Genomic DNA, 24061 nt, shown 5'->3' with positions numbered 1-24061 from the left:
AGTAAAAAAAAATTTCTCTCAAATAATTTAAAGTTTGTATTTCTAATAAAAAATTGATATAGTATAATTTATTCTGAACAAAAAGTTATTTAAAATATTAAAAAAATAATAAAAAAAAGACCCTCCAAAATCTGGGGGCCTAGACTGGCCTGTACCTTGAACCAGCACTTGAACCAGCACTGGCATATGAAATCAATTTCCTAATTATAGCCTTAGCCTCTGAGCCTGGAACCGGCACTGGCATATGAGATCAATTTCCTTGCAGGTGGCCAAGAACTTTTCAGTGTCTACAGAGGAAGATATTAATCTGTGAGCTCAGCTTGCGACCACCCAACACTATCTCATACATTCATTTGCTGACAGTGGATATGGAAGTTTCTCATGGTACTGTTTTGATATGAGTTGTGCAGCCTTCTCTTAGAGGAGTAGAGCGGCAGGAAAATTGTCTTCCATTTACAAGGAATTGACACCAGATCACTTTTAACTCCTGGGATACTCATAAACAATGCCTTCAGCAACACTTCTTGCCCTGGCATGACCAAAAAGTTTGCTTACAATAGCCAACGCAAAATCTGTTACAGTAGCGAGTCCCCTGCTGGTGATTAGTTTACCATCAATAACTACTCTGGCACCATTTACAACTTCATTGGTGAGCGTGCTTAGTATAGAAGGATGAGCAGTGGCTTTCTTATCCTGTATTTGGCAGATTCTAAGTGTAAATAATAATATACAAATATAAGGAACAGAAAGATATCACTTAGATTTCAATATCACCTTCAGTAAACCCTGCCTATGCAGGATTTCAGGTGAGGAACAGAGTGCACCATATATTCTTCCAGCTAATTCCTGTTCTTTGAGCAGTTTCTTTAGGATCCTAGATTTACTCAGCTTCTCAACTCCAGCATTTCCTCCCTGTTAAAAGACCAGAACTCTAGAAGAATGTGGGGGCGGACAAGGAATAACAACCTTCACAAGTTTATTGACAACTTGACACAAATGTATATTTCTTCTAAACTAGAGTGTTGCCAAGGTGAGCAATATAAGCAAAGAAAGGACAATTGAATGTGGCTTTTAGTGGATATAAATGTCTTTCCAAAGATGTTGTTAAATTGTGATTGCATTAAATTAAATCTACTTGTATTTCTATAACAATATCTGGTTTGCCTTACCGGAAGAATGATTATATCATATATAGACTCTGCAGCATCACGAATTAGCTTGTCAGCAATTATTTTGGTTCCTCGAGATGCCAAAATCTTCACAGATTTCTCAACTGAAGCAACTACTACATTGACCTTTGCTCGTCGTAGAATATCTGCAATAGTTACTACTTCAATCTCTTCAGAACCATTAGCAATTGGAAGGAGGACCTGTGTGATATTTCAATGATGATAAAACTTCTAGGCACAAAAATTTGAAAAGGAGAAAATTTTGAAGTCAAACATGAAATGCAGATAAAGAGATATAAACTACGTTTTGAATGAATGCAGAGTTGTAAACTAAAATAGCAATTAAAATTTATGGTTGTACACTAAAATAGAGGCCAATTCAGAACCAATTGGCAAATTTGAAAAAAACTAGTAAGAATTCTGCATTAAAACATAAACGAGAGCAACTTACATGAGGGTTGTGGTCCACAGACCACTCAACTTTGTTGAATTCTTGCTTTCTAGATTCATCATCAGCACCGCACAAGAACTAATGCAAAAGAGACAAGAGCATTAATTACTGCCTAAAACATTTGATCATGTAAAATATCCGAAGAGGAAAATACATCCTGGCAAAAGGATGACATTTTTTGTGAAAAGTTATCAGTAAGCTACATTTGAAATGAACTGATTTAGCACTATGCTTATCGAACGAAAAATTGAAACACAAAGTTTTTCTTTCATAAGGCTAAAGAAGAAAGAACTAATACTGTACAGGACATCAACCTTAAGTACCTATCTACAACATACTAAGACAGTCTAAAATTCAAAACCAACAGGACCATCAAAGGTCTTACCAATAATTCTCCAACTTCCCTGGCAACAGATTCCCCAAACAACTGCTCTACTAGGCATAGGGAAAACTCAAATGTAGTTCCAGGGCCACGGCTTGTTATAAGCCCTCCTGATACTTGAATATTTGATTTGACTGCCCAGAAGGTTGGAAGCTTATCCATGAATGCAGGGTGGCAAGTTATCTTGCATTCCAAACTAGAACACGATTAGATAGCCAAATACATTGAGCTACAAAGAGATACCAAATTTACTAAAACTTTTGCTAAGTTAACGCACCCGCTTTTTTCTATGAAGGCCCCATGGTAGAAGTGTGACTGCTGGAGCAGCACATATAGCTCCATAAAGCCTCTTCTCCTCAGCCTGATTGCTTGTAATTTTCTGAAGAAGTTCACAGTCTCGTAACCTCGCTGAGCCGGGCATTCCTCCCTTATTATTATGAAGAAAAGGCAACCGGTACATGATATTAGTTTTGGACCAAAATATAAGAGCTATCACCAAATTCGCTTAGATGGTAATCTACAGGTCAGTAAAGGGGCAAGAGAAAAGGGAAAAAAAAAAAAAAAAAAAATTGCACAACCGCAAAATCAAAATGCCAAAACACAGTTGAGATACAACCCTCTTCCTTTGATTTGCTCCTTCAGATTATGCATTTTATTTCAATAAGTTCCATGTCTAGAATACATTGGTTAACTTCAATCATTTTCTTCCTTCTAACTGTAAATCTTTTTCCCTGGTAAAACCGTTTCAAAGTTTCTTATTTGTATCTCGTTTCTCAATATAGTTACTAAGTACAAAACTTGGCAGTGTGATTTGTTGTTTTTGTTTCATTACGAAAGCTACCAGTAAAAGAAATATGAAAAAGCAATGCCTCAGAAAGCTAACCGGCAAAGCCACGAGATCGAAAATTTGATCGGAACAAGCTGAAATGTAGGTGTCAGCAACCAGTTTTGTACCACCTGCAGCTTCAACCTCTAGTTGCTGCTCCACCGAGGCCACAGTGACGTCAGCACCAGCTCTTCGCAGAACATCAACCATAATAACAGCTTCCATTTCTTCGGTACCAAACCCGATTGGAACCAAAACCTGCCCACGTATCCAACACAAATATTAAGTCCAGTGCAGCGTTCAAATTTCTGTAAAGTTTTTGGTTTTAGGCACCCATTTGGTTGCTTATAGTCTTTGCTGTAAACATAGAGTAGAAACTAGAGAGATTTCACTTTCTTTAATCCACTTTCTCAGCAACCAAAACATGGGGTTTTGGGTTTTTGACGAAATGTGCGCAAAAGGGAATTCCAGAATATAACCTTTTTAGGAGGAAGTGAAGTGTTACTGTCTGCAAAAGTAGTAAGGGAACTCGGGATTGGTGTTGATGGTTCTTTGGGCGATAAGGTTTTGCTGGGTTTAGCAGAGCGTTTCGTAGTTGCTGTTCTGCGCTCTCCTCCATAGATAGTGAACGCAAACGAGAAAGAAGAAACACCAGTAGCAGAGTTAGCCATAAGAGTGAGCTTCGGAAAACGGAAAGTCACGGTGGTTGGTGAGAGAATCGAAGACAGAGAGTCCATTGACGCAGTTATACAGAATTCCTCAGACCTTATCTGGGTTTAGCATGTTCTATCTTCAAGAAAAGAAAAAGGGGTTTAACGTTCAAGTCAGAATTACAGATTGCGGTGACTGCGAGTGAGTTTCGAAAAACACAAAAAACGGTGACGTTTAAAGGTGCCCAAAAAGGATTCGTTTTTTTTTTTTTTTTTTTTTAAAGAGAAATAAATAAAGAAATAAAAATAATAATTTGTCTGTATCGAAAGCATTGAAAATTGGAACTTTTTTTTGTATTCATCGGAATGGATAGGCATTCCACATACAGAGTGAGCTGGGGAAAGTGAATTGCGCCTATTGGGAAGGTGTATATTTATATATATTGTATTTGTGTGTGTGTATATATATATATATATATAGAGGCGTGTGTTCTCTGTGTGTGTGTGTGTGTGTGTGTGTTTGAGAGGAAGTGATAGATAGAGATGCTTAGGACAGTGGGGAGAAGAGCGGCTTGGGCTTCAAATTCATGGAAGCCATGGGGAATTGCAGCGAGTCCAGTTCAAATTGTTCAGAGAAAGGACTACTCTTTGGGAGTCCTTCCAGATGATATTGATCGGAATTCCGAGGCTTTTTCTCGCAACTCCAAGGCCATGGAATCCTTAATGTCTGACCTCCAATCCCATATCAATAAGGTTTTATTCTCTTCTCTCTTCTCTCTCTAATGCTTGAGTTTGAATTTCGTGTGTGTGTGTGTGTGTTATGTAAAGTATCTTTGATTTTCTTTGTTGTTTGTGAAAGGTTCTTGCTGGAGGAGGACCAGAAGCTGTAAAGAGAAATCGGAGTAGGAATAAATTCCTCCCCAGAGAGCGTATTGATCGCCTGCTGGATCCTGGTGCTTCATTCCTTGAACTTTCTCAGGTTTCCCTTTTTTTTTTTTTTTTTTTTTTTTTTTTTTCTTTTTCTAGTCTTTCATTTTTGGGATTTTATATAATCTCACCGAACAACAAAATGAAATAAATTAAATTAAATTAAAAAATGAAAAATCCCTTTTTTTTTTTTTAGTAGCGGTCGAACAGCATAGAACTTGCAATTCTTGATAAAAATTGATTGGATGAGATTTCTCAACTCCAATGCCACAAATGTTGTCAGATTGTTCTGGAAATAGTAGTCACATTCATTGTATTCTTGCTTGGGAAACCTTTTTGATGGGGATGTCTTGCTGTATTAAACTCCAATACGGCATTGAAATTTCAACCCTAGCGGGAAAAAAAATAACAATTTGGTTTTCATTTTTAAGTTTTTAAGGAGTACCAATTTTGTAGATTGTATTACCTGAGAATTCAATTTGTTGTTCAGGATTTGAATGAAAACCCAAAACATTGTGGACATAAAAAAAGATCTAGAAGACCAATCACGCATTTGCTTTCACTGTTTAGTTGGATTTGTAAAATTTTGTATGTAAACATACTATTTTTGCTTAATCTGTATGATTTATGGATGAAGCTTGTAGGCCATGAATTATACAAAGATCACTTACCATCTGGTGGGATTGTTACGGGAATAGGACCAGTTCATGGAAAACTTTGTATGTTTGTGGCTAATGACCCTACTGTTAAGGGAGGGACTTATTATCCCATCACTGTTAAAAAACATCTTAGGGCCCAGGAGATTGCTGCTCAATGCAAATTGCCCTGCATATATCTTGTTGATAGTGGAGGTGCTTTCCTTCCCAAGCAGGCTGAGGTCTTCCCTGACAAGGATAATTTTGGTAGAATTTTCTACAATCAAGCAGTAATGTCTGGTGAAGGCATTCCTCAAATTGCACTGGTTTTAGGCTCTTGCACCGCTGGGGGTGCATATATACCTGCAATGGCTGATGAAAGCATCATGGTCAAAGGAAATGGTACCATATTTCTGGCAGGACCCCCATTAGTGAAGGTTCGTTCGAGGCCTTCAGATGTCCAAAATTCTTAATACAGTTCTTATGCATGTTTTGCAATTAATAAAATTTGTGTATGTCCTAGGGAATTTTATATTGTGTGCGAACTTGTGTGTGTTTGGGCATATATGTTTCTATGAAACCTAATCTTTTTGTGAAGGAAACATTTGCATAGGCTGCTACTGGAGAAGAAGTATCTGCAGAGGATTTAGGGGGTGCTAGCGTCCATTGCAAAACATCAGGAGTTTCAGACTATTTTGCTCAAGGTATCTTTTGGATTCTGCATGTTGAACTCAGCATTGCTTCTTAAATTACTATGATTTGCTTGCTATTTTTTTATATCACACTCTTTTCACACTAAAACTGTGTCCTACGCTATGCCTGTTGAATGCGTTCTGTCTTATTGAATACTTTTTCAAGGTGCTAGAATTGTTCTCTTTTAGTCTTTGCTCATCTGTTGTGTTTGTTTACACGAGAGTGAACAAGAGATCATCTACAATGATCTTATCTGCTGTTGTAGATGAACTGCATGGACTTTTCCTTGGGAGAAACATTATTAAAAACTTGCACATGGCTGGGAATGGTGGTCTGCTGAGTGGCTTGCAAAAGATAAACTCTGAATTCAAAGAACCATTGTATGATGTAAAGGAACTTCGTTCTATTGCACCAACAGACCATAAGCAGCATTTTGATATCCGATCAGTTATTGCTCGCATTGTGGATGGAAGTGAATTTGATGAATTCAAGAAATTGTATGGCACTGTGAGAGCATTTGAACCACTTGAACCATTTAATTTAATTTTAACCTTTTGTTCTTTTTGTTATTCGTGGAATTCATAATTCCAATTGTGTCCCTGCAGACCCTTGTAACAGGTTTTGGTAGAATTATGGGACAGCCTGTGGGAATTATTGGAAACAATGGGATATTGTTCAATGAGTCTGCTCTGAAGGGAGCCCATTTCATTGAACTATGTACTCAACGAAACATTCCTTTGGTTTTCCTTCAAAACATCACTGGATTTATGGTATGTAACTTCTTTTTCCATTACTTCGTTGAAGGAACTTTTTAAAGTCATAACTTGCTACGTTATACTGAGTAAGGGGCACTTGTCAAACTCATGTTCTATGATTCCTATATGCCTGATTATTAAGTCAAATTTAAAAATGAGCAAGAATGCTGGACAAAATTTTGGAGACAGGGCAAAATGATTTATACTTGTTTGAAATCATTTGGAATATGTGAACTGCATGTTTTGGTAGGTATTAAGATTTCATTTGAATTTATGAGATACGAATGTAAGGACATTGTTTAGGTGGAGGAATCTAGCCAATAGGAATACGATGGATGGGGGCCCACATTTCACGAAGGTCCTTCATCCTAGTGATCTTTCTTCAACCTCTGATGACTGATCTGAGCAATGCTTTTTTCTTCAGAACTACTATATTTTATAATAGTGATAGCTTTGCTTTTTGTTTAATAACACTTCTTTTTGATAGTTTGCCTCTCTTTCCTTATATGCAGAATTTCAGAAAAATAATTCAAACAACTAAATATTGTTTTGGAAGAACTGTAAGTTATTTTTCTTTCATTTGGTAGGTTGGCTCAAGATCTGAGGCAAATGGTATTGCAAAATCTGGAGCAAAAATGGTCATGGCAGTTTCTTGTGCCAAGGTTAGTTCTTCCAAATTTCATTTCTTGTCGTAATGTTTAAAAATAATGAATCTCATCTATGTATGCCTTCAAGTGTTATTAGTGAAATTATATGCTCAAACAGCCTATCAAAGTGAACCTGTAAAGTGTAAACTGCCATCAGATTATCAGCTAATTGCTGTTTCTTCCTCATCATTGTACTAGTTTCATATAAGTTAATTGCATTTAATGTGATTTATGCGTTGTTTTTTTCTTTTAAAAGAATACCCCGCAAGTTTGCATGCTTAGAGTGTTGCTTCATTCATATCAATTGGTGAAACTTAGCATGAAGTTTCAGTTTGTAAAGCCGGAACTTTCGGTTTGTAATTTCCTAATAAACATTTTGCAGGTCCCTAAAGTGACCATAATTGTTGGTGGAAGCTTTGGCGCTGGAAATTACGCAATGTGTGGTCGAGCATATAGTCCAAATTTCATGTTCCTCTGGCCAAATGCCAAAATATCTGTGATGGGTGGTGCACAGGTAACTTTTGATCAGCTACAGCTAAAGCCAACATGTTAATGAGATATTTTCTCTCATCTTTCTAGGAGAGGGGGCAAATATAAGAGCCTAAAAAATGGGCCTCTTTCAGGTTGCATGGTTTATGTAGTTTTCCTTTGTCTGTATCTCCCTTCTCTACTATTAGCATATTAGAGAGGAAAAGAAAAAATTATCCTAACAAGACACAGATTTGATCATAGACAATGACTAAAACTGGTCCCTTCTCCATAACTTACCATCTTTCTTTGTTTCCATATTCCTGTAAATTTATGGTAATGTCATATTGTTTGCATCTGGTTTTTGTGATTTTATGTTCTTGATCTATTTTCAAATCTAATTCATACACGGTACAAAAAAATATTTCATGAATCTATCATTTTCAGTTGGTTCGGTATTGGATTGACTTATTTTTGTTGACGCATCCAGGCTGCAGGTGTGCTGGCCCAAATAGAAAAGAGCAACAAGAAAAAGCAAGGAATTCAGGTAAAATTTTCGTCGGTTTTTGTGAGGAAAAGATAGTATAGATATTGCTTAGAGGCCAATGATGATGATTTTTGTTTTTGGGTCTTCTTGTGATTGTGTGTGTGCGTGTGTATACGGCAGTGGAACAAGGAAGAAGAGGAAAATTTTAAGGCAAAAGTGGTGGAGGCATATGAGAGGGAAGGAAATTCTTACTACTCCACAGCAAGGCTTTGGGACGATGGGATTATTGATCCAGCTGATACTAGAAAGGTTATAGGCCTTTGCATCTCTGCTTCAATGAACCGTGGCCCTGAAGAAACCAAGTTTGGTGTATTTAGGATGTAATAACAGAATTATTACACTTTTTATGAAAGTAAAACCATCTGCAATTATTAAATGAAAAATAAAACGCATATTTTTCTGCTCGTTAAATTCAAATTTATTGTCATAAAATCTTGTTTTACCAAAAATGTCAAGTGATTAAGAATTTCATGTTCTTTCCAAGAAAGCTCAATATAACCACACCCCTCCCCCCCCCCCCCCCCCCCCAAAAAAAAAAAAAAATGAAATTGAAACAAAGTGAAATTTTGAAGGTAAAACACTCTATCATGAAGGAGTTTGTTTGGATCTTATCGATTAATATTAACGTTATTTTTGGGACATAGGAAAATGAGAACCATTGTTTGGTCCTATTCCATAACTATAAGCAAGAACAATGAAGCTCCTTTAGTTTACAATTAGAATTTTGCCATTTTCTCACTGCTATTTGCATGATAATTATTAACTGGGGTTTTAATATTTTTTTGTTTTTCAATACAAAAACTTTTTCATAAATAAAAAAAATTAAAAATTTAATATGAAAAAAATCGACCCTCCAATGATAACATATTAAGTTCTATTAATGTTCAATCACCAATAGTGAGAAGTATCATTTTTCTCATAATTATTATCGGTATTAAATGATTTAACCCAAGATGTACTTTTTATAAAGTGAAACAAAATACGAATTATTAAATAAATAAAAAATGTGTGCGGGCAAAGCAACAAGCAGCGCTCGTGGCCTAATGGATAAGGCGTCTGACTTCTAATCAGACGATTGTGGGTTCGAGTCCCACCGAGCGTGATTTTCTCATATTTTGTAAACCCTTGTTTTTCTGGTGTTTTTTTTAATCCTTCTACTACTCCCTTCGAATCCTCTGTCTCTCTTTGTGCTTCTTCTATGGCGGCCTCTGCTTATCACCACCATTATGTTGCTTCCCCTACAAGGAGCCCACTCAGTCGTCCTTCAACATACCCTGTCCTCTTCTCATCCTTTTCGCTCCCACCTAAACCCTACGCCGCTCCTCCCCTTTCCCGTCTCTTTGCTGCCCATAGATGGCCTTGTCGCGGTTCCACCTTCTATGCTCCAGACCCTGAAGGTTCTCTGCATCCGTGAGTTCACAGGTACTCACTATCTTTCGTAACTCTGAAGGTTTTTACCATTTTGGAATTATTTTTGAAACGATTTGAGCTTTCTCTGTTAGGTACATTGGTAGCATAATGATTTATAAATATTATATGGGAGTTAATAGCAGTAAAGTAATTGAATATGAAAGTTTTTTCCTTCAAATTTCCTTGTGCTGTAATTGCAGTTGTTGCAAGTTTTAGAACACAAAAAAGGTTGTGGCTCAGTGATGACCGCATAACATTCCTAATGGCCCGTCTGGGAATAACAACTACCTTTTGTTTTGGAACCCAATTTTCCAACGGAACTAAAATTATAATATCATTTCATTCTTTTGGAAGAAAAGCAATTAAAAAAGCTCTCTTTTTTTTTTTTTTTTTTTTTTTTTTTTGGTAATTTAACTCGAAAACCAACGCAGAGATGATCTATTATCTCAGGCCAAGGAGGAATTGAGGGTCAATGGTTTATACCATCCGAAGTTACTCTGTTATAGAGGGAACCTCTCAATGTTAAGTCCCTATTACCAATCTCATAATAGTCTGGCATTGCGACCTACCTTTTTTTTTTCTTTTTTTCTTTTTTTTTCCCTTTTAAATAATGAAAGGTAAATAGGAATGCTGTTTTTCCATGATTCATCAAGGTCGTCAACTGAATACACCAAAATGGCAATCTTTTACCTAGCAGAATTGTAGAAAGTGCTGTATGTCGGCCAAAAGGCTTGAAACACATTACAACATTGCCCATAACACACACAAATGAGCACTTAAGCCAGTTTCTACTCGGTTGTAATCTTCCAAGCAGTACAAATTCTTCTATCACTCCCCTTTCAAAACTTCAGAAGAACATGAGCTTTGTTAGATCATTACCCGTGTAACATGAGCTTTGGGTTGGTCTGCAGGATTGTTTTCGAGTTTCCTGACCCGTGGGTGCAGATTGTAATTCTAACAGTACCTGCAGTCTCAACATGAGGTACACTGGATTTACTGTTCCATTGTATATTTTGGTGTTATTAAGGTAATTTTGTTGAATAGCTAGTCACATTCAAACTGTTCTTAGGATTGTGATTTTGTCTTGTGGAATTTGTTGAAGCTTTTGGCTTGACAAGCCTCATCATTTGGGATTTGAGTAGAGTAATTAAATTTTTTTCCACAAAAAAACAAAATTAGTTTAACCAAAAGAACGAGATTTGATGATATATTTTCTTCACAAATTCTGTGATATTATCAGATGAGCAATTAATTTAATAAAGAAATAGTTTGCATGTGTAATTCCATTGCTTATTTCAACATGGAAAATTTCATATGCCATGCATGTAAAGGGTCTTGTAGATTATTGAGAAAAGGACGGATTTGGTTATGGAAATAATTCAAGTGGTTAGTAATCACATTTAGGAAGAGGCTTTCTTCATATTTTGAAAGGGTAAAAAATATATAAATATGGAAATTTTTCTTTGAAATGTAGGAAAGTGGGAAACAGTAGTTTATATATGAAGGAAAACAAATTCGAATATCTGCTTATGCAATTTGTCAAAATTTGGGAGCCGCACCTCTACAGCTTCTGCTTTACGCCTGATGCATTTTTGCCTGTGTTCTTTTATGTTAAAGTTAGCAATGTACTTAAAGATCAACCATTTTAGTTGGGAAGATACCATTCTCATAGTTTTGATGTTGCAATTCAACTGTGCAACATCACCTTTTGGTTTAATTTTTCTAGTTTGATTTTCAATTTTTTCAACTCAATCTAGTTTTACTATTTGGAAGATTTATTAACTTTTATTTTATTATTTATGTTTGTGTGCCATGTCTGATATTTCTTTTGGAGGGTGGAGGAGAGTTATTGAGTATTCCTGTAGATTATATCCAAAAACTGCCTGGTGTTTGCTTTGTACTTTTTAAACTTGCTTGCTAATGGTTTAAGCTTCTGTTTCCAGATTGGTGCCTGCCTGCAAAAATTTGCAGATTTTCAAATTTCTACCTTCCGTCCAAGCCCATTGCTCATTTTTTTCAGCAGTGACCAATACTTTGCAGGTTCCAGTAGATGGCTTTGAAAATGAGAATAAAAAAATTGATTTTGATTTGCTATTCCCATCTTGCACAACAGTGCACCTTGCTAAGTGCCTCCATTCCCTTCTTGTAGTTTCAGGAAGAGTTAAAAACATCTTTCTTTCTGCCAAGCTTGTAAATCTTTATGCCTACCTTGATGACGTGTCATTCTCTCGCCGCACCTTTGATCAGATACCAAAGAAAGACATTTATACCTGGAACTCAATGGTATCTGCTTATGTACGCAGTGGCCGCTTCCAACAAGCTATAGAATGTTTCTATCACTTTCTGTTGACCTCAGATCTTCGGCCTGATTTCTACACTTTTCCTCCTGTCTTAAAAGCTTGTGGGAATCTAGTTGATGGGAAGAAGATACATTGCTGGGTTCAAAAGCTGGGTTTTGAGTCGGATGTTTTCGTGGCTGCTTCCCTGATCCATATGTATTCACGGTTTGGCCTCCTTGTTATTGCACGTAAACTATTTAACGAGATGCCTATTCGAGATACGGGTTCTTGGAATGCAATGATTTCTGGGTTTTGTCAGAATGGGAATGCTGCAGAGGCATTAGATGTCATGAATGAAATGAGGTTGGACGGGGTAAAGATGGATCCTGTAACTGTCTCAAGTCTACTCACTGTTTGTGCCCAATCCAATGACATGTTAAGTGGAATGCTGATCCATTTATATGTCATAAAGCATGGATTGGAATTCGACGTGTTTGTATGTAATGCCTTGATTAACATGTATGCCAAATTTTGTATAGTGGATCATGCTAGGAAGGTTTTTGATCAAATGAAGATCAGGGATGTGGTGTCATGGAACTCGATAATTGCTGCATACGAGCAGAATGATGAGCCAATAACTGCATTTGAATTCTACAAAAAAATGCAACAAAATGGGATTCAGTCTGATTCCTTGACGCTTTTAAGTTTGGCCTCCATCATAGCTCAATTAACAGATGATCAGAAAAGTAGATCTGTACATGGATTTATTTTGAGGAGGGGCTGGCTTATGCAAGATGTTGCCACTGGAAATGCAGTTGTGGACATGTATGCAAAATTGGGTTCTATTGATTCTGCTCGCACGGTTTTTGAAGGCCTTCCTGTCAAAGATGTGATTTCATGGAATACTTTGATCACAGGTTATGCTCAAAATGGTCTTGCAAGTGAGGCAGTTGAAGTATATGACATGATGAAAGAACGCACAGATATAATTCCAAATCAAGGTACTTGGGTGAGCGTTCTACCAGCATATTCTCATTTAGGAGCCTTGCAGCAGGGAATGAGAATTCATGGGCGGGTTATGAAGAACTGTCTCTACATGGATGTCTTTGTGGGAACATGCCTGATTGACATGTATGGAAAATGTGGCAGATTAGATGATGCAATGTTGTTATTCTACAAAGTTCCTCGTAAGAGCTCAGTCCCCTGGAATGCCATAATATCCTGTCATGGGATTCATGGGCATGGTGATAAAGCACTGGAGCTATTCAAAAATATGCTGGTTGAGGAGGTTAAACCAGATCATGTGACATTTGTATCTTTATTATCAGCTTGTAGCCATTCTGGTTTGGTTGGTGAAGGTCAACGGTACTTTGATGCAATGCAAAAAGAGTATGGGATCAAGCCCAGTTTAAAACACTATGGGTGCATGGTAGATTTATTTGGTAGAGCTGGGCATTTAGAAATGGCATATAACTTCATAAAGAATATGCCCGTGCAGCCTGATGCTTCTATCTGGGGTGCTCTTCTTGGAGCTTGTAGAATACATGGAAATGTCGAGTTGTGTAAATTTGCCTCAGATAGCTTATTCGAAGTTGAGACAGAGAATGTTGGCTACTATGTCCTGTTATCGAATATTTATGCAAATTTTGGGAAATGGGAGGGTGTGGATAAAGTGAGATCACTAGCCAGAGACAAGGGATTGAGGAAGACTCCTGGATGGAGCTCCATAGAAGCAAATAACAAAGTTGACGTCTTTTATACCGGGAACCAATCCCATCCAAACTGCGAGGAGATATACACAGAATTAAGATTCCTGACTGCGAAAATGAAGAGCCTGGGTTACATTCCAGACTACAGCTTCGTATTGCAAGATGTTGAGGAGGATGAGAAGGAGCACATCCTCACAAGTCACAGTGAAAGACTGGCCATTGCATTCGGAATCATCAGCACTCCTCCTAAAACTCCCATTCGGATTTTCAAAAACTTGAGGGTATGTGGGGATTGCCACAATGCAACCAAATACATATCGAAAATAACTGAGAGGGAGATCATTGTGAGGGATGCAAACCGTTTCCACCATTTCAAGGATGGAATATGCTCCTGTGGAGATTATTGGTGACGTTTTTGCTTACCAATAAAGTATTCATAGATTCTTTCAACTTCTTTTTCTTTTTCTTTTTTTCCTCTTTCTTTCTGGGTTCTTTTTAATTTTTTGCCAACTAGACGCCAGCTAAGTGGTCAATAATGCTTATCAGGAGGGAATGAAAGCATCAATTTCTTGCCGGTCAAGCATATTCCAAAGTCAGAGCCAGCAAGAAAACGGACATTATTATTAAAAATGTTAGAATTTTCTGAGTCCCACATTCTAATAGCCAGCTTGTCCCCACTCATTTCCTTCCACTTGGGCATTTGCTTCCTTCTTCAGCAAGGCAAAAATCTTTATGTCCCTCCATGGCTTGCCAGTCAATGCCTCCACACCCCTTCATTATTTAATGTGAATAACGTTTGTAATTTAATTGGCGCTTTAAAATTTTAATTTATTTACTTAATCAAAAGTCTAACCCAAAACGACTCTCTTAATTTTATGAGAAATATTTTTATATTGTTATATAGGGGAATAAAAAATCTAAGTGATGGAATATCCTTCATTCAACGTACTTAGTACAATTAAAAAAATGTGCCGCAATTAAAAAAATGTGCCGTAAATTATCTAAATACTAATAAAAAAAAATGTATAAAATAGTTACCAATTTCGAATTTTTTAAATACGAATTACGTAGAGGGCCCACCTAACCAAAGCCACCAATAGTGGCCCACATTAAGCTCACCGCGGTCCACCAACTACCTCATTACCCATTTGGCTAACAAGTGGCAACCAAACAAACAAACTCCTCTGTGTCAAAAAAAAAAAAAAAAACAATACAAAAACAAACTCCTTGCCCCGCCACCATACCTATACACCTATACGGCTATTACTCGCAAAAGCCCTAAAAAAACCATAACCAAAACCCCACACCGACCAAACAAAATTGGGCGAAACCGACAAGTTCAGCCCGGGGGGACGACGACGACGACGATGTCGAAACCCCACGCGCCGGCGCCGGTTCCACGGCCTCTCCTCAAGCAGCAGTCATGGTCTCCCGACGCGATCCGCGACGAGGCTTGGCAACGACGGAAGGGTTCTCATGCTGCCGTCGGTCTTTGCCGGAGCAAGAGCGTGTCGGATGACGATTTGGAGGAATTGAAAGCTTGCGTAGAGCTCGGATTGGGATTCGATCCGGAATCCTCCGATGTGGATCCGAGACTTTCGGATACTATACCGGCACTGGGATTTTACTGTGCTGTTAATAAGCAGTACAGTAATAGCTTGTCGAGGTCTTCTTCGTCTTCTTCTATTGTCTCTGATAGCGATGCTGCTGGAAGCTCCAACAACAACTTGTTCTGTCCAGGTAAATATTTTTATTTTTTTTTTCTTTTTTGAATATTTTGTGCATTAATTTTGTGATCCTTTTATTTCAAATTTTTTTTGGAAATATTGATTTTTATTTTATTGTATAAATTATTTGAAAATACTTGAAGGTGACGATGCCGAGATGGTGAAGACGAGGTTGAAACAGTGGGCTCAAGTGGTTGCTTGTGCAGTACGATCTTCCTCACGCTGATAATGATTTCAAGCTGACCGGAAAACTGGAAATTCAAAAAGAAAAAGAAAAAAAAAAATCATCAGTTAGAAAATTGTACAGAACAGAAAAACCACATCATTTTGAATTTTTTCTAATTGTACATTATTATTATTATTATTATTATTATTATTATTGTTAGTGTTATTATTATTATTATTAAGTGGACGAATAATAAATTTCAACTGATTTCCATTATTTTATAATGGAATTTATTACTTATGGTTGTTTTATTTGAAGGTTAATTAATGGTAAAAGATATTTTTTTTCTCATAAATTTCAACCCCTTTAACGTGTTTTATTTTTATTTTTATTTTTTTATATATATATATATTAAACGTGAATTCTTAAATATGTTATAAAAATATGAATTGCTTTGTTAATTTTTCATGTAAAAAATAATAGTATTTTAAAAGGGAGCAAATTCAATTACGACTTTTCAGTTTCTCATAATTTCACTTATACCTCGTACTTTTAAAAAATTATCTTAACCTCCTTTCATTTTTTATGTTATATATATATATATATATATATATATATATAACATGTCTATTTCTCAATACCAATAAATTTTAACAATTAAAAGTTTAAAAAAAAGTTAAAAATTTATATTTTGTAATTGAATAACAATGTAAAAATATTAATTTTGCATTTGACAAAAACAAATAGATTAGTTTCTTTTAATAATTTTAAAAAATAAAGGAAATTAAATAATGATTTTTCAAAGCATAGATCTAAGTGAAATAAATTGAAAAATTGCAAATGAAATTTTATTTTAAAATGCTGATATACAAGTTGAAAAATTGGAATGATAGGACTAGTACAGAATTAGGGATTTATATGGAAATAATAATCAGACAAGTATAAATTATTTAATTTTTCGTGGTTGTGTGCCTTGCTGTTGTGGTTGTGGCTTTTATGACGAGAAAATATGTACAGTGGCGAGTGAGTTTGAATTTGAAATGAATATTTTCAAATTGGATGAGCATGATAGGAAAATACAGCAAATGTTGCATGTGTTTTATTCCTTGAAATTTAATGAATTTATAAGTTTGGAAATTGTTTATTTAGAATCTGAATAGAGATAGAATTTATAAGTTTTAAAACATGGTTCTCTAATATTAAGTATTTTTTTTTAAATGATGGTAGGGGCATTAAAAGAATTTATTAAAAGCACCAACGGTTGGTCTATAAATTGTTAAGTTTTTTTAATACATCAAAAAACTAATAATATCAAAATATTTATGAAATAATATGATAAATAATATAATAATATTTAATTGATTTTTTAAAATTTTATTTGATACTTGTATCTTTAATTAAAAAAAATTGCACAATGTGGATATGTTAATTAATGTGTCTTAAATAAACAATATTTATCGAGGTTGTTATTCATTTTTTTAAAAAAAATAGATAAAATAGAATTATTAGAGATCAATTAGCTTTTTAAATCTCTATTATATATAAATAACAATCTAATAAATAACAATCTACAAAATCATTGAAAGTGTAGAAATATTTTTCAACCTCTATGATATATAAATAACAATCTAAAAAAAAAAAATCTACAAAATCATTGAAAATGTAAAAATATTTAAAGATGCAGTTGAAATATTAATACAATTTAAATGCATAGGTGTAAGTAAATATAATTCACTAAAACGATGGCACATCATTATTTATTATTATTTCAAACATCTTGGTGCCCAACTTGTACAGTACATGAAATCATGATTGTTCCAAATGGGATAAGCTTAGCTATTTCCATTAGATCAAACTATTGGCCTAAATATATATATATTTTTAATTCTTCTATTTTATTGAATTCAATTTTTTTGTGTCCTATTTAAAAAAAAAACTATATTATTTATTTATATTTATGTTTATTTTCTTTAAAATTTTATTTAAAATATTTCTTTATGTTTGTTTAAATATGTAATATATTATTCTTAAATTCAATTTATATTATATATTCTTTTATGTTCGTTTTAAAATTTTTATTTTTATTTTTTATTTTTAATATATAGATAGTTTTTTAAATTACAAATTTATAGAAATTATTAATTTTATGTTTCAAGTTCATAGTGAATGGATTCAAATGAATAACTATAAATCAAGTTGAGGTTCAAGTCTTGGAAGCCACTCAGTTTTCACATCTGTAGGTCTAGAAGTTAAGGTTTGAGTTTTGGCAGGCTTCATTATTGCCTCGGATGGTTCCATGCTGCAATGCTGCATGTCGCAGGGCTACGGCCTAATGCTTATGATACTACCATGAGACATCTTTTTTATTTCACAAAAAAAAAAATAATAATAATAATAAATGAATAACTATATATCTAGATAATTTGGAAGCTGAATTTCAGAAGCAGCAAAAGGGTAATTTTGTAGATTATGATTTTAGGTTCTCCAATTAACTGTTACAAAAATATCAATTTCGGCTCTTATTAATAATGCTAATATCTTTTTTTTTCTAATTTCTAATTTTATAAAAATGAGCTTTGATAATTAAATATTTTTTTCTCTTTATTATAGTTGTGGTGAATAGAAAAATATGTTAAATAAATATTTACTGATATTATATATATTAACATACATTATTATATTAATAAACAGTGCTGTTTAAAATTTTTTTAAAAATAATAAAAATTTATTATTAATAAACGATATTGTTTAAAATTTTGTAAAAAATAATAAAAATAGAAAAAAATAGTAAATTAATGTATCATAAAATAATAATAATAATAATAATGTATAGACCTAGCAAAACTAGTCCGTATTTTTAAAGACTCGAGTTAGGTGTAACAAGTCAAGTTCATAATAGGCCAAACCATTAAAAGTTATTACATAATGGACCTTTAATAGTTTAACACGCAAAAACTCATTTCAACTCGTTAATAAAGGGCTTTTAAATAACTTTATAAAATATATTGAATATGTTTATATATATTAATGTTATTTTATTTCAAGCAATCTTATTAGTTTTTTATCATTGTATTTTTTATTTGTAAAGGGATACAAATATTAAGTATAAATGTATAAGTATTAATTTTAAATATGTTGTTTTAGTTTTTTATTGTACTTCTAGTTTGTAAAAAGATATAAGAATTAAGTGCCAAGTATGTGTATGCGTCTGTCTGTGTGTTTTGTCCTTCTTTTTTTAAAAAAAAAAAAAAAAAAAAAACAAAGGTATTTGTTGTTGTATATGTGTATGTATATGTGCTTCTTTTTTTTTTTTTCAACAAGTATGCGTTAAATTTATTATAGTTATTATAATTTATTCATTTTGTATTATCTATTTAATATTTAATTTCGTAAATATAAATATTTTTTAAAATTTTTGTAGCATGAGCTTAGTTAAATATAATTTTATATTGATTTTAGTCATTTAAATATTTTTCATAATTTTTTATTTTCTTTTAAAAGAAAAATTTACAATTAAATTTAATGTATTTATGGTTCGGATAACATATTAACACATGAATTTGAGTTTATGTATATCAACGCAAAAGTTTAATAGATAGGGTTTTTGATGAAAGAATTTTGGTACAAACACAATATAACATGGCATGTTAGTATGTCTAGTAATACATTAGATTTATTTTCTCAATATTATTAATCATCCTATGTTATTTTATTATTTAACATTCAAAACATTTGACAAATGAAATTAATATGTTATTACAACTTCTATATTTATGTTTGTATATTATAATCAAGTTAGGATATCTAAAACTCTCAATAAATCAAGTCAAATTTACATTTATTTTATAAAATCAATATATCATGATGTAATTAGGATAATTATTTACTTATATAGCAAAAAGTTCTCAGATGCTTATATGAAATGAAGTTATAAATTCGAATTTTAGCATTGCTCTTTGGAATTTCAACTATAATGCAAAATGTAATAAGATGTCATATTATAACAATGTTAAACTAACATGGATGAGATGAAAATGTTTTTTTTTTTTTTTTTTAGTAAATAGTCTAATGACAAAATTATTATTTTTATGTTTTTTGTAACAAAATTTTTAAATTTTATCCTTCATCATTTGAAGTGTATGTGAAAATTTGAGAATACTTGTATTTTAGTTTGTTCGTGCCAATACCAAATAGTGAAAAATAGTAATTTAGAAATGTCGTTCAATATTATGATTATTTTTATTTTTTATAAATTCTATCTATAGAGCTTGTTAATGATCTTAAATTATCTTCAATAGTGAACTACTTTTTAGGTGGCATAGAAATTAATATTGTCTCAATCTAAATGGTATAGATCCATAATCTATTATAAAATTATTTTCAATAGTAATGTATATAAAAGTATTTATGGCTATTAATTAATAAATATTTTATAAATTTATTTTCTTTTTTAAAATAACTGATTTTTTAAAAAAACAAATTTTATTTTTAAATAAATTTCAGAATTTTTAACAGATTCTCTAAAAATAGAGGGTCATTTTAACAATGTTTATTTTTTTCTTGCCGCATAAGGTCGATAATGTGTTTAAAACAAGCCCATTGAAGAGGTTTTTCGTAGTAATTATTTACTTTTCTAATGTAGCAAAAAGTATTTAGTAATAGATAAAGCAATTCGAGACGCTTATTGTTTGTTAACGTGTTTAATTTTTATTATTTTATTAAATTGTGTGTAATTTAATTATTAATTGTTTTGTTGGTGATAAAATTTGTTAAACATATCAATTAATGACAAATATAAACAAAGAAAAAAAATACTAAAAACCAACATAATTTCAATTTATATATCATTTGGTATTTATATATTTTTCATTGAGTATATAATTAATTAAAATGTTTAACGGTCACCAATTAATACTAAAAATAAACAAACTACATTGAATTTAGTACAAAAGGGAAAATAAAAAAACCCAAACATGTTAACAAAATTAGATATAAAGTTAAAAAAGAAAATAAACATAATAGACATTAAATTTAACACAACTTCAAATTATATATATATATATCTTCAAATTATATATATATATATATATATATATATATGTGTATATATATATTTAAATTTATAATTATTTAAAATGCTTAACAAGACTATTATTTGACATAGCAATTTATACATATTTAGATATAAAAAATAAAAAATTGAAACTCAAAACCAAAGTTCTAATATCAAAATTTTCTCGAAATTTTTTTTTAAAGAGTTAAAATAAAATTTAGATTTCAAATGGAAATGGATAGAATTTTCATTATATCTATTGAAATTTCTGAAATTTCACACAAACTTTTAATGAAATTGCTCCAAAATTTTTGATGAAAATTTTAGTCAAAATATCATATTAAATCTTTAACAATTTGGTTAAAAAAATCAATAATATTTATTAAAATTTGAGAAATTTCTATATAAATTTTCGAGAAATTTTGGAAATATTTATGAAATTTTTTTAAATTTTTTTATAAAAAATTCAAAAATATTATTGATATTTAGTAAATTATTTTACCAAATTAAATTTAATGATAGATTTTTTCTTTTATTCTTTTGATTATCTTTTAAGTATTTAATGATATAAATAAAACTGAGTAAATTGAATTCAATAACTTTTATAAGTTCTATTCATTGATAAAATATATATATATATATATGTAGGTATATATATTTATTATACATTTTGTATAAAATAGACTCATTAGAGTCAAATAATTACAAGCAATAATTGACTATATAAGAATAAAAAATAATATCATAAAATAATAATATGGAAATACAATAAATTAACAACATTAGAGTTCGATGTAGAATTTGTTTTGATTGTATTTAAATTAATAACATTAAACAAACAAAAATAAAAAGATGATAGAATATATTATACTAAACATCAAGAACAACTATATTTAATACAATATTTTTATAGTTGACATATTAATAATTATATGAAAAATTATAAAGGAAATATATTTTTTAATAATTACTTTTCACATTTCACATCTCAAAATAAGAATAAGAAATAAACCACTAATTTTCAATTATCTAAGAATTCTATAAGTATTAAGATGATATTTATGAAATATAATGTAATTATAATTATTGTTTTATCTTAATTTTTAAACAGTTTACCAAATATATATATATATATATATATATATATATATATATATTTTGTCTATTTTTATCAATAATAGTTTATTTATGATTATTACCGTTTACGATAAATTAAATTAATTAAGAGACATATAATATCTATTCAATATTTTTATAATTTTATAATCAAGTTAATAATTAATTGTTTAAATAAATTAATACTGAAATTTCAACCAAAATTTTTATTTTTCAAAATAAATTTTTATTAGTTTTTGTGAATATTTATCGATGATATTCGATACTTTTTGTTATTTTTATAAAAAAATTTATATTTTAAAATTTCAATATTTTGATCGATATATAAATTTTAAACTTTGTTCAAAACTAAACATCCTACTAAACTGCATCTTAATATTTAGCACTTTGCATTGTTTTTTTTGGCCAAAAGAACTTTTTTGTTTTTATTTTTATTTTTATATTTTTTGGGCCTTTTTGGGCAAATCAAGCGCGTGATAATTAGTCATAATTTGGCTTTGAGGAAAGCATAATTTGGAGGGCTTTTTTGCTTTGATGGATCGCAATGGAAAGATAAAAGACAACATACGCAAAGAGCATAAAAATCAACCAGGTATCGAACTTCCAAAAATGTCCATACTTACCAACAAAAATAAAAATAAAGGAAGGAAAAAAGTACAAGCCCGAGACAGTGACGTATGAAAAACCTTGATTTGTTTATTAGTTATTTGGATATCCATTTGAGCATGCTAACATTGATTAATATCATCTAGTCAACTAAAACGATTCGTCTAGTATTACCAAAACTAAAAAAAAAAAAAAAAAAATATGGAAAACGGTTCGTCTAGGAATTTAGAAAATACAGCAGAAATTGCTGTGTGCATGCACCATATGCCGGCTTCAACATGTGACGGCTTCACTGTGCTTAGATCTCACTGCAACAAAACAGCTTGCTCTTATTTTAATAATGAAAAAAATCTAGTGCAGTGGATATGACATAGCTGGCACGTTCCATCAATCAAGTTAGAGTGCATTAATTATCACCAAAAAAAGAATTTAGAGTTTATCAAAATCTTATTTGTTTATTTTCTGCTTAGAAAGTGGCACATGTTGATATAATTATATATTCTCTATTTTTTTTAAAAAAAAAAGAAAAAGAAATTCCTATTTATCATCACTTTCGAAATTGCGATTTAGTAAGGTTAATTGTAAGATGCATTGCTATCATACTGATTATTAGTTGATTATTTTTATTTATTTTTCATAATTTTTAAAATTTTAAATTTAATATAAAAAAATTATATTATTATCAATAATTATTATCGAAATGTTGTTTGCTATGCTATGTCACATCCCCATATAAATATGTGGGATGGAATAATGAATCATTCTCTTTATCTCTATAACCTATATTGTTTTCATGGTATCAGAGCCGACATGAGAATTAGGATGCTGAAGCAATAACCCAAAATCTGCTTGTTTAGAGAATCAATAGTAATTGTTAATTAAGATATTTAATAATTATTTAAATATAATATTATGTAAATTTTTTATTTGCAATCATTTTTATTTTCATGATCATTTATCAGTAATATAAATAATATTTTTTAACACGAAATAATTAATAGAAATAGTCAATTAAATTATGATGTAGATAATTGCACATAGTTAATTATAAATGGTAATGAATATATATATTTTTGAACTACAGATGATCATAATCTCAAAAATTAACAAAATGAGAAAAACCACATCAATTTCCGTACTTATTTTATAAGTTTTGCAACTACATTATCATAATTTCAAATTTTATAGAGATCTTTGAGAATAGGTAGCAATAAAGAGTAAATTTATATCGTATGGTAGGGGGCAAGAGAAGAGGTAGTTGATAGCCGAAAGGTTGTGCAATTGTTCCAAATCCTATCAAAATTAGTCAACACATAAGTATATGGACATTCATTTTTGTCCATACCATATTTACACTTTAACGACAATTATACATTTGTAAATATTAATAAAAAGGTAAATAATTTGTCAGTGTTAAAGTATTCTTCACTTTTTATTTATTTATTTTTTATATTTCACTTTAATTTTTATTAACATATTAAAAATTATATAATAATCTTTTTTTATTGTTAATGTCTTCTTCAAAGAAAAAAAAAAATTGTAAATATCTTTTTCTGGTCAATAATCTTCATACCATTCATATTTTTCTTTCAAAAAATTTCATGCTGTCGCAAGTGTATAATTATTAAACCAAAATGTAGACATCGAAAATAGTTTTGGACATTGAAATTTACATATAATATATCGATAAACCATATATAAAACAAAGAAGATTAAAATTCATATCTATAAAATTTAATATTTTATTGAACAATAATATAAAAGAAAACTACTTCGTACTTTTATTGATTTATTTATTTTTATCTTGAACAGCTACAATTATTTATTTAAGTCAAGTAACAATCA

General features: G+C 31.4%; 4 protein-coding genes and 1 non-coding gene across 7 annotated transcripts; 4 read left to right on the top strand and 1 right to left on the bottom strand.

Moving 5' to 3' along the window:
* Positions 1-12: 12 nt before the first annotated feature.
* Positions 13-3710, bottom strand: LOC107427079 (protein DJ-1 homolog C). The gene is made up of 8 exons (XM_016037418.4): positions 3308-3710; positions 2886-3086; positions 2280-2429; positions 2006-2185; positions 1621-1698; positions 1170-1370; positions 775-912; positions 13-693 (listed from the first exon to the last, which is right to left on the bottom strand). The coding sequence occupies exons 1-8, from the start codon at positions 3563-3565 to the stop codon at positions 481-483; spliced, it is 1419 nt and encodes a 472-aa protein (XP_015892904.1). The 5' UTR covers positions 3566-3710; the 3' UTR covers positions 13-480.
* Positions 3711-3875: 165 nt separating this feature from the next.
* LOC107427078 (methylcrotonoyl-CoA carboxylase beta chain, mitochondrial) lies at positions 3876-8561 on the top strand. The gene is made up of 10 exons (XM_016037416.4): positions 3876-4231; positions 4338-4457; positions 5043-5477; positions 5654-5744; positions 5999-6240; positions 6339-6503; positions 7076-7150; positions 7518-7649; positions 8094-8150; positions 8271-8561. The coding sequence occupies exons 1-10, from the start codon at positions 4022-4024 to the stop codon at positions 8472-8474; spliced, it is 1731 nt and encodes a 576-aa protein (XP_015892902.3). The 5' UTR covers positions 3876-4021; the 3' UTR covers positions 8475-8561.
* A 618-nt stretch (positions 8562-9179) lies between these two features.
* Positions 9180-9252, top strand: TRNAR-UCU (transfer RNA arginine (anticodon UCU)). Its single transcript has one exon. It is a non-coding gene; the product is annotated as a tRNA-Arg (tRNA).
* LOC107427084 (pentatricopeptide repeat-containing protein At4g33990) lies at positions 9231-14771 on the top strand. 3 transcript variants are annotated; one of them, XM_060811308.1, is made up of 4 exons: positions 9231-9572; positions 10472-10542; positions 11504-13978; positions 14095-14771. In XM_060811308.1, the coding sequence occupies exons 2-3, from the start codon at positions 10538-10540 to the stop codon at positions 13956-13958; spliced, it is 2460 nt and encodes an 819-aa protein (XP_060667291.1). In that variant the 5' UTR covers positions 9231-9572; positions 10472-10537; the 3' UTR covers positions 13959-13978; positions 14095-14771. The 3 variants fall into 3 exon arrangements, with proteins under 3 accessions (XP_060667291.1, XP_015892910.3, XP_048336874.2); XM_048480917.2 differs by lacking the exon at positions 14095-14771 and having other exon boundaries at positions 9232-9572; positions 11504-11600; positions 11710-13998; XM_016037424.4 differs by lacking the exon at positions 14095-14771 and having other exon boundaries at positions 11504-13998.
* A 98-nt stretch (positions 14772-14869) lies between these two features.
* On the top strand, positions 14870-15739 carry LOC107427053 (uncharacterized). The gene is made up of 2 exons (XM_016037389.3): positions 14870-15288; positions 15419-15739. The coding sequence occupies exons 1-2, from the start codon at positions 14916-14918 to the stop codon at positions 15499-15501; spliced, it is 456 nt and encodes a 151-aa protein (XP_015892875.2). The 5' UTR covers positions 14870-14915; the 3' UTR covers positions 15502-15739.
* The last annotated feature ends 8322 nt before the right edge of the window (positions 15740-24061 follow it).

This window comes from Ziziphus jujuba, chromosome 9 (genome assembly GCF_031755915.1).
Source record: "Ziziphus jujuba cultivar Dongzao chromosome 9, ASM3175591v1".
Classification (NCBI taxonomy): domain Eukaryota; kingdom Viridiplantae; phylum Streptophyta; class Magnoliopsida; order Rosales; family Rhamnaceae; genus Ziziphus; species Ziziphus jujuba.
Note: the sequence above shows the minus strand (reverse complement) of the source record. Positions and strands in the feature narration are given on the sequence as shown.

Bases quoted from the DNA above. Each gene is read 5' to 3' on its own strand.
- LOC107427053 (XM_016037389.3), top strand. From the start codon at position 14,916: ATGTCGAAACCCCACGCGCCGGCGCCGGTTCCACGGCCTCTCCTCAAG. The intron at 15,289-15,418 runs GTAAATATTTTT...AAATACTTGAAG, and splicing joins CAACAACTTGTTCTGTCCAG to GTGACGATGCCGAGATGGTG.
- LOC107427078 (XM_016037416.4), top strand. From the start codon at position 4,022: ATGCTTAGGACAGTGGGGAGAAGAGCGGCTTGGGCTTCAAATTCATGG. The intron at 5,745-5,998 runs GTATCTTTTGGA...CTGCTGTTGTAG, and splicing joins TTCAGACTATTTTGCTCAAG to ATGAACTGCATGGACTTTTC. The intron at 7,151-7,517 runs GTTAGTTCTTCC...AACATTTTGCAG, and splicing joins TGGCAGTTTCTTGTGCCAAG to GTCCCTAAAGTGACCATAAT.
- LOC107427079 (XM_016037418.4), bottom strand. From the start codon at position 3,565: ATGGACTCTCTGTCTTCGATTCTCTCACCAACCACCGTGACTTTCCGT. The intron at 1,699-2,005 runs GTAAGACCTTTG...CTTTTGCATTAG, and splicing joins GGGAAGTTGGAGAATTATTG to TTCTTGTGCGGTGCTGATGA. The intron at 1,371-1,620 runs GTAAGTTGCTCT...AATATCACACAG, and splicing joins CTGTGGACCACAACCCTCAT to GTCCTCCTTCCAATTGCTAA.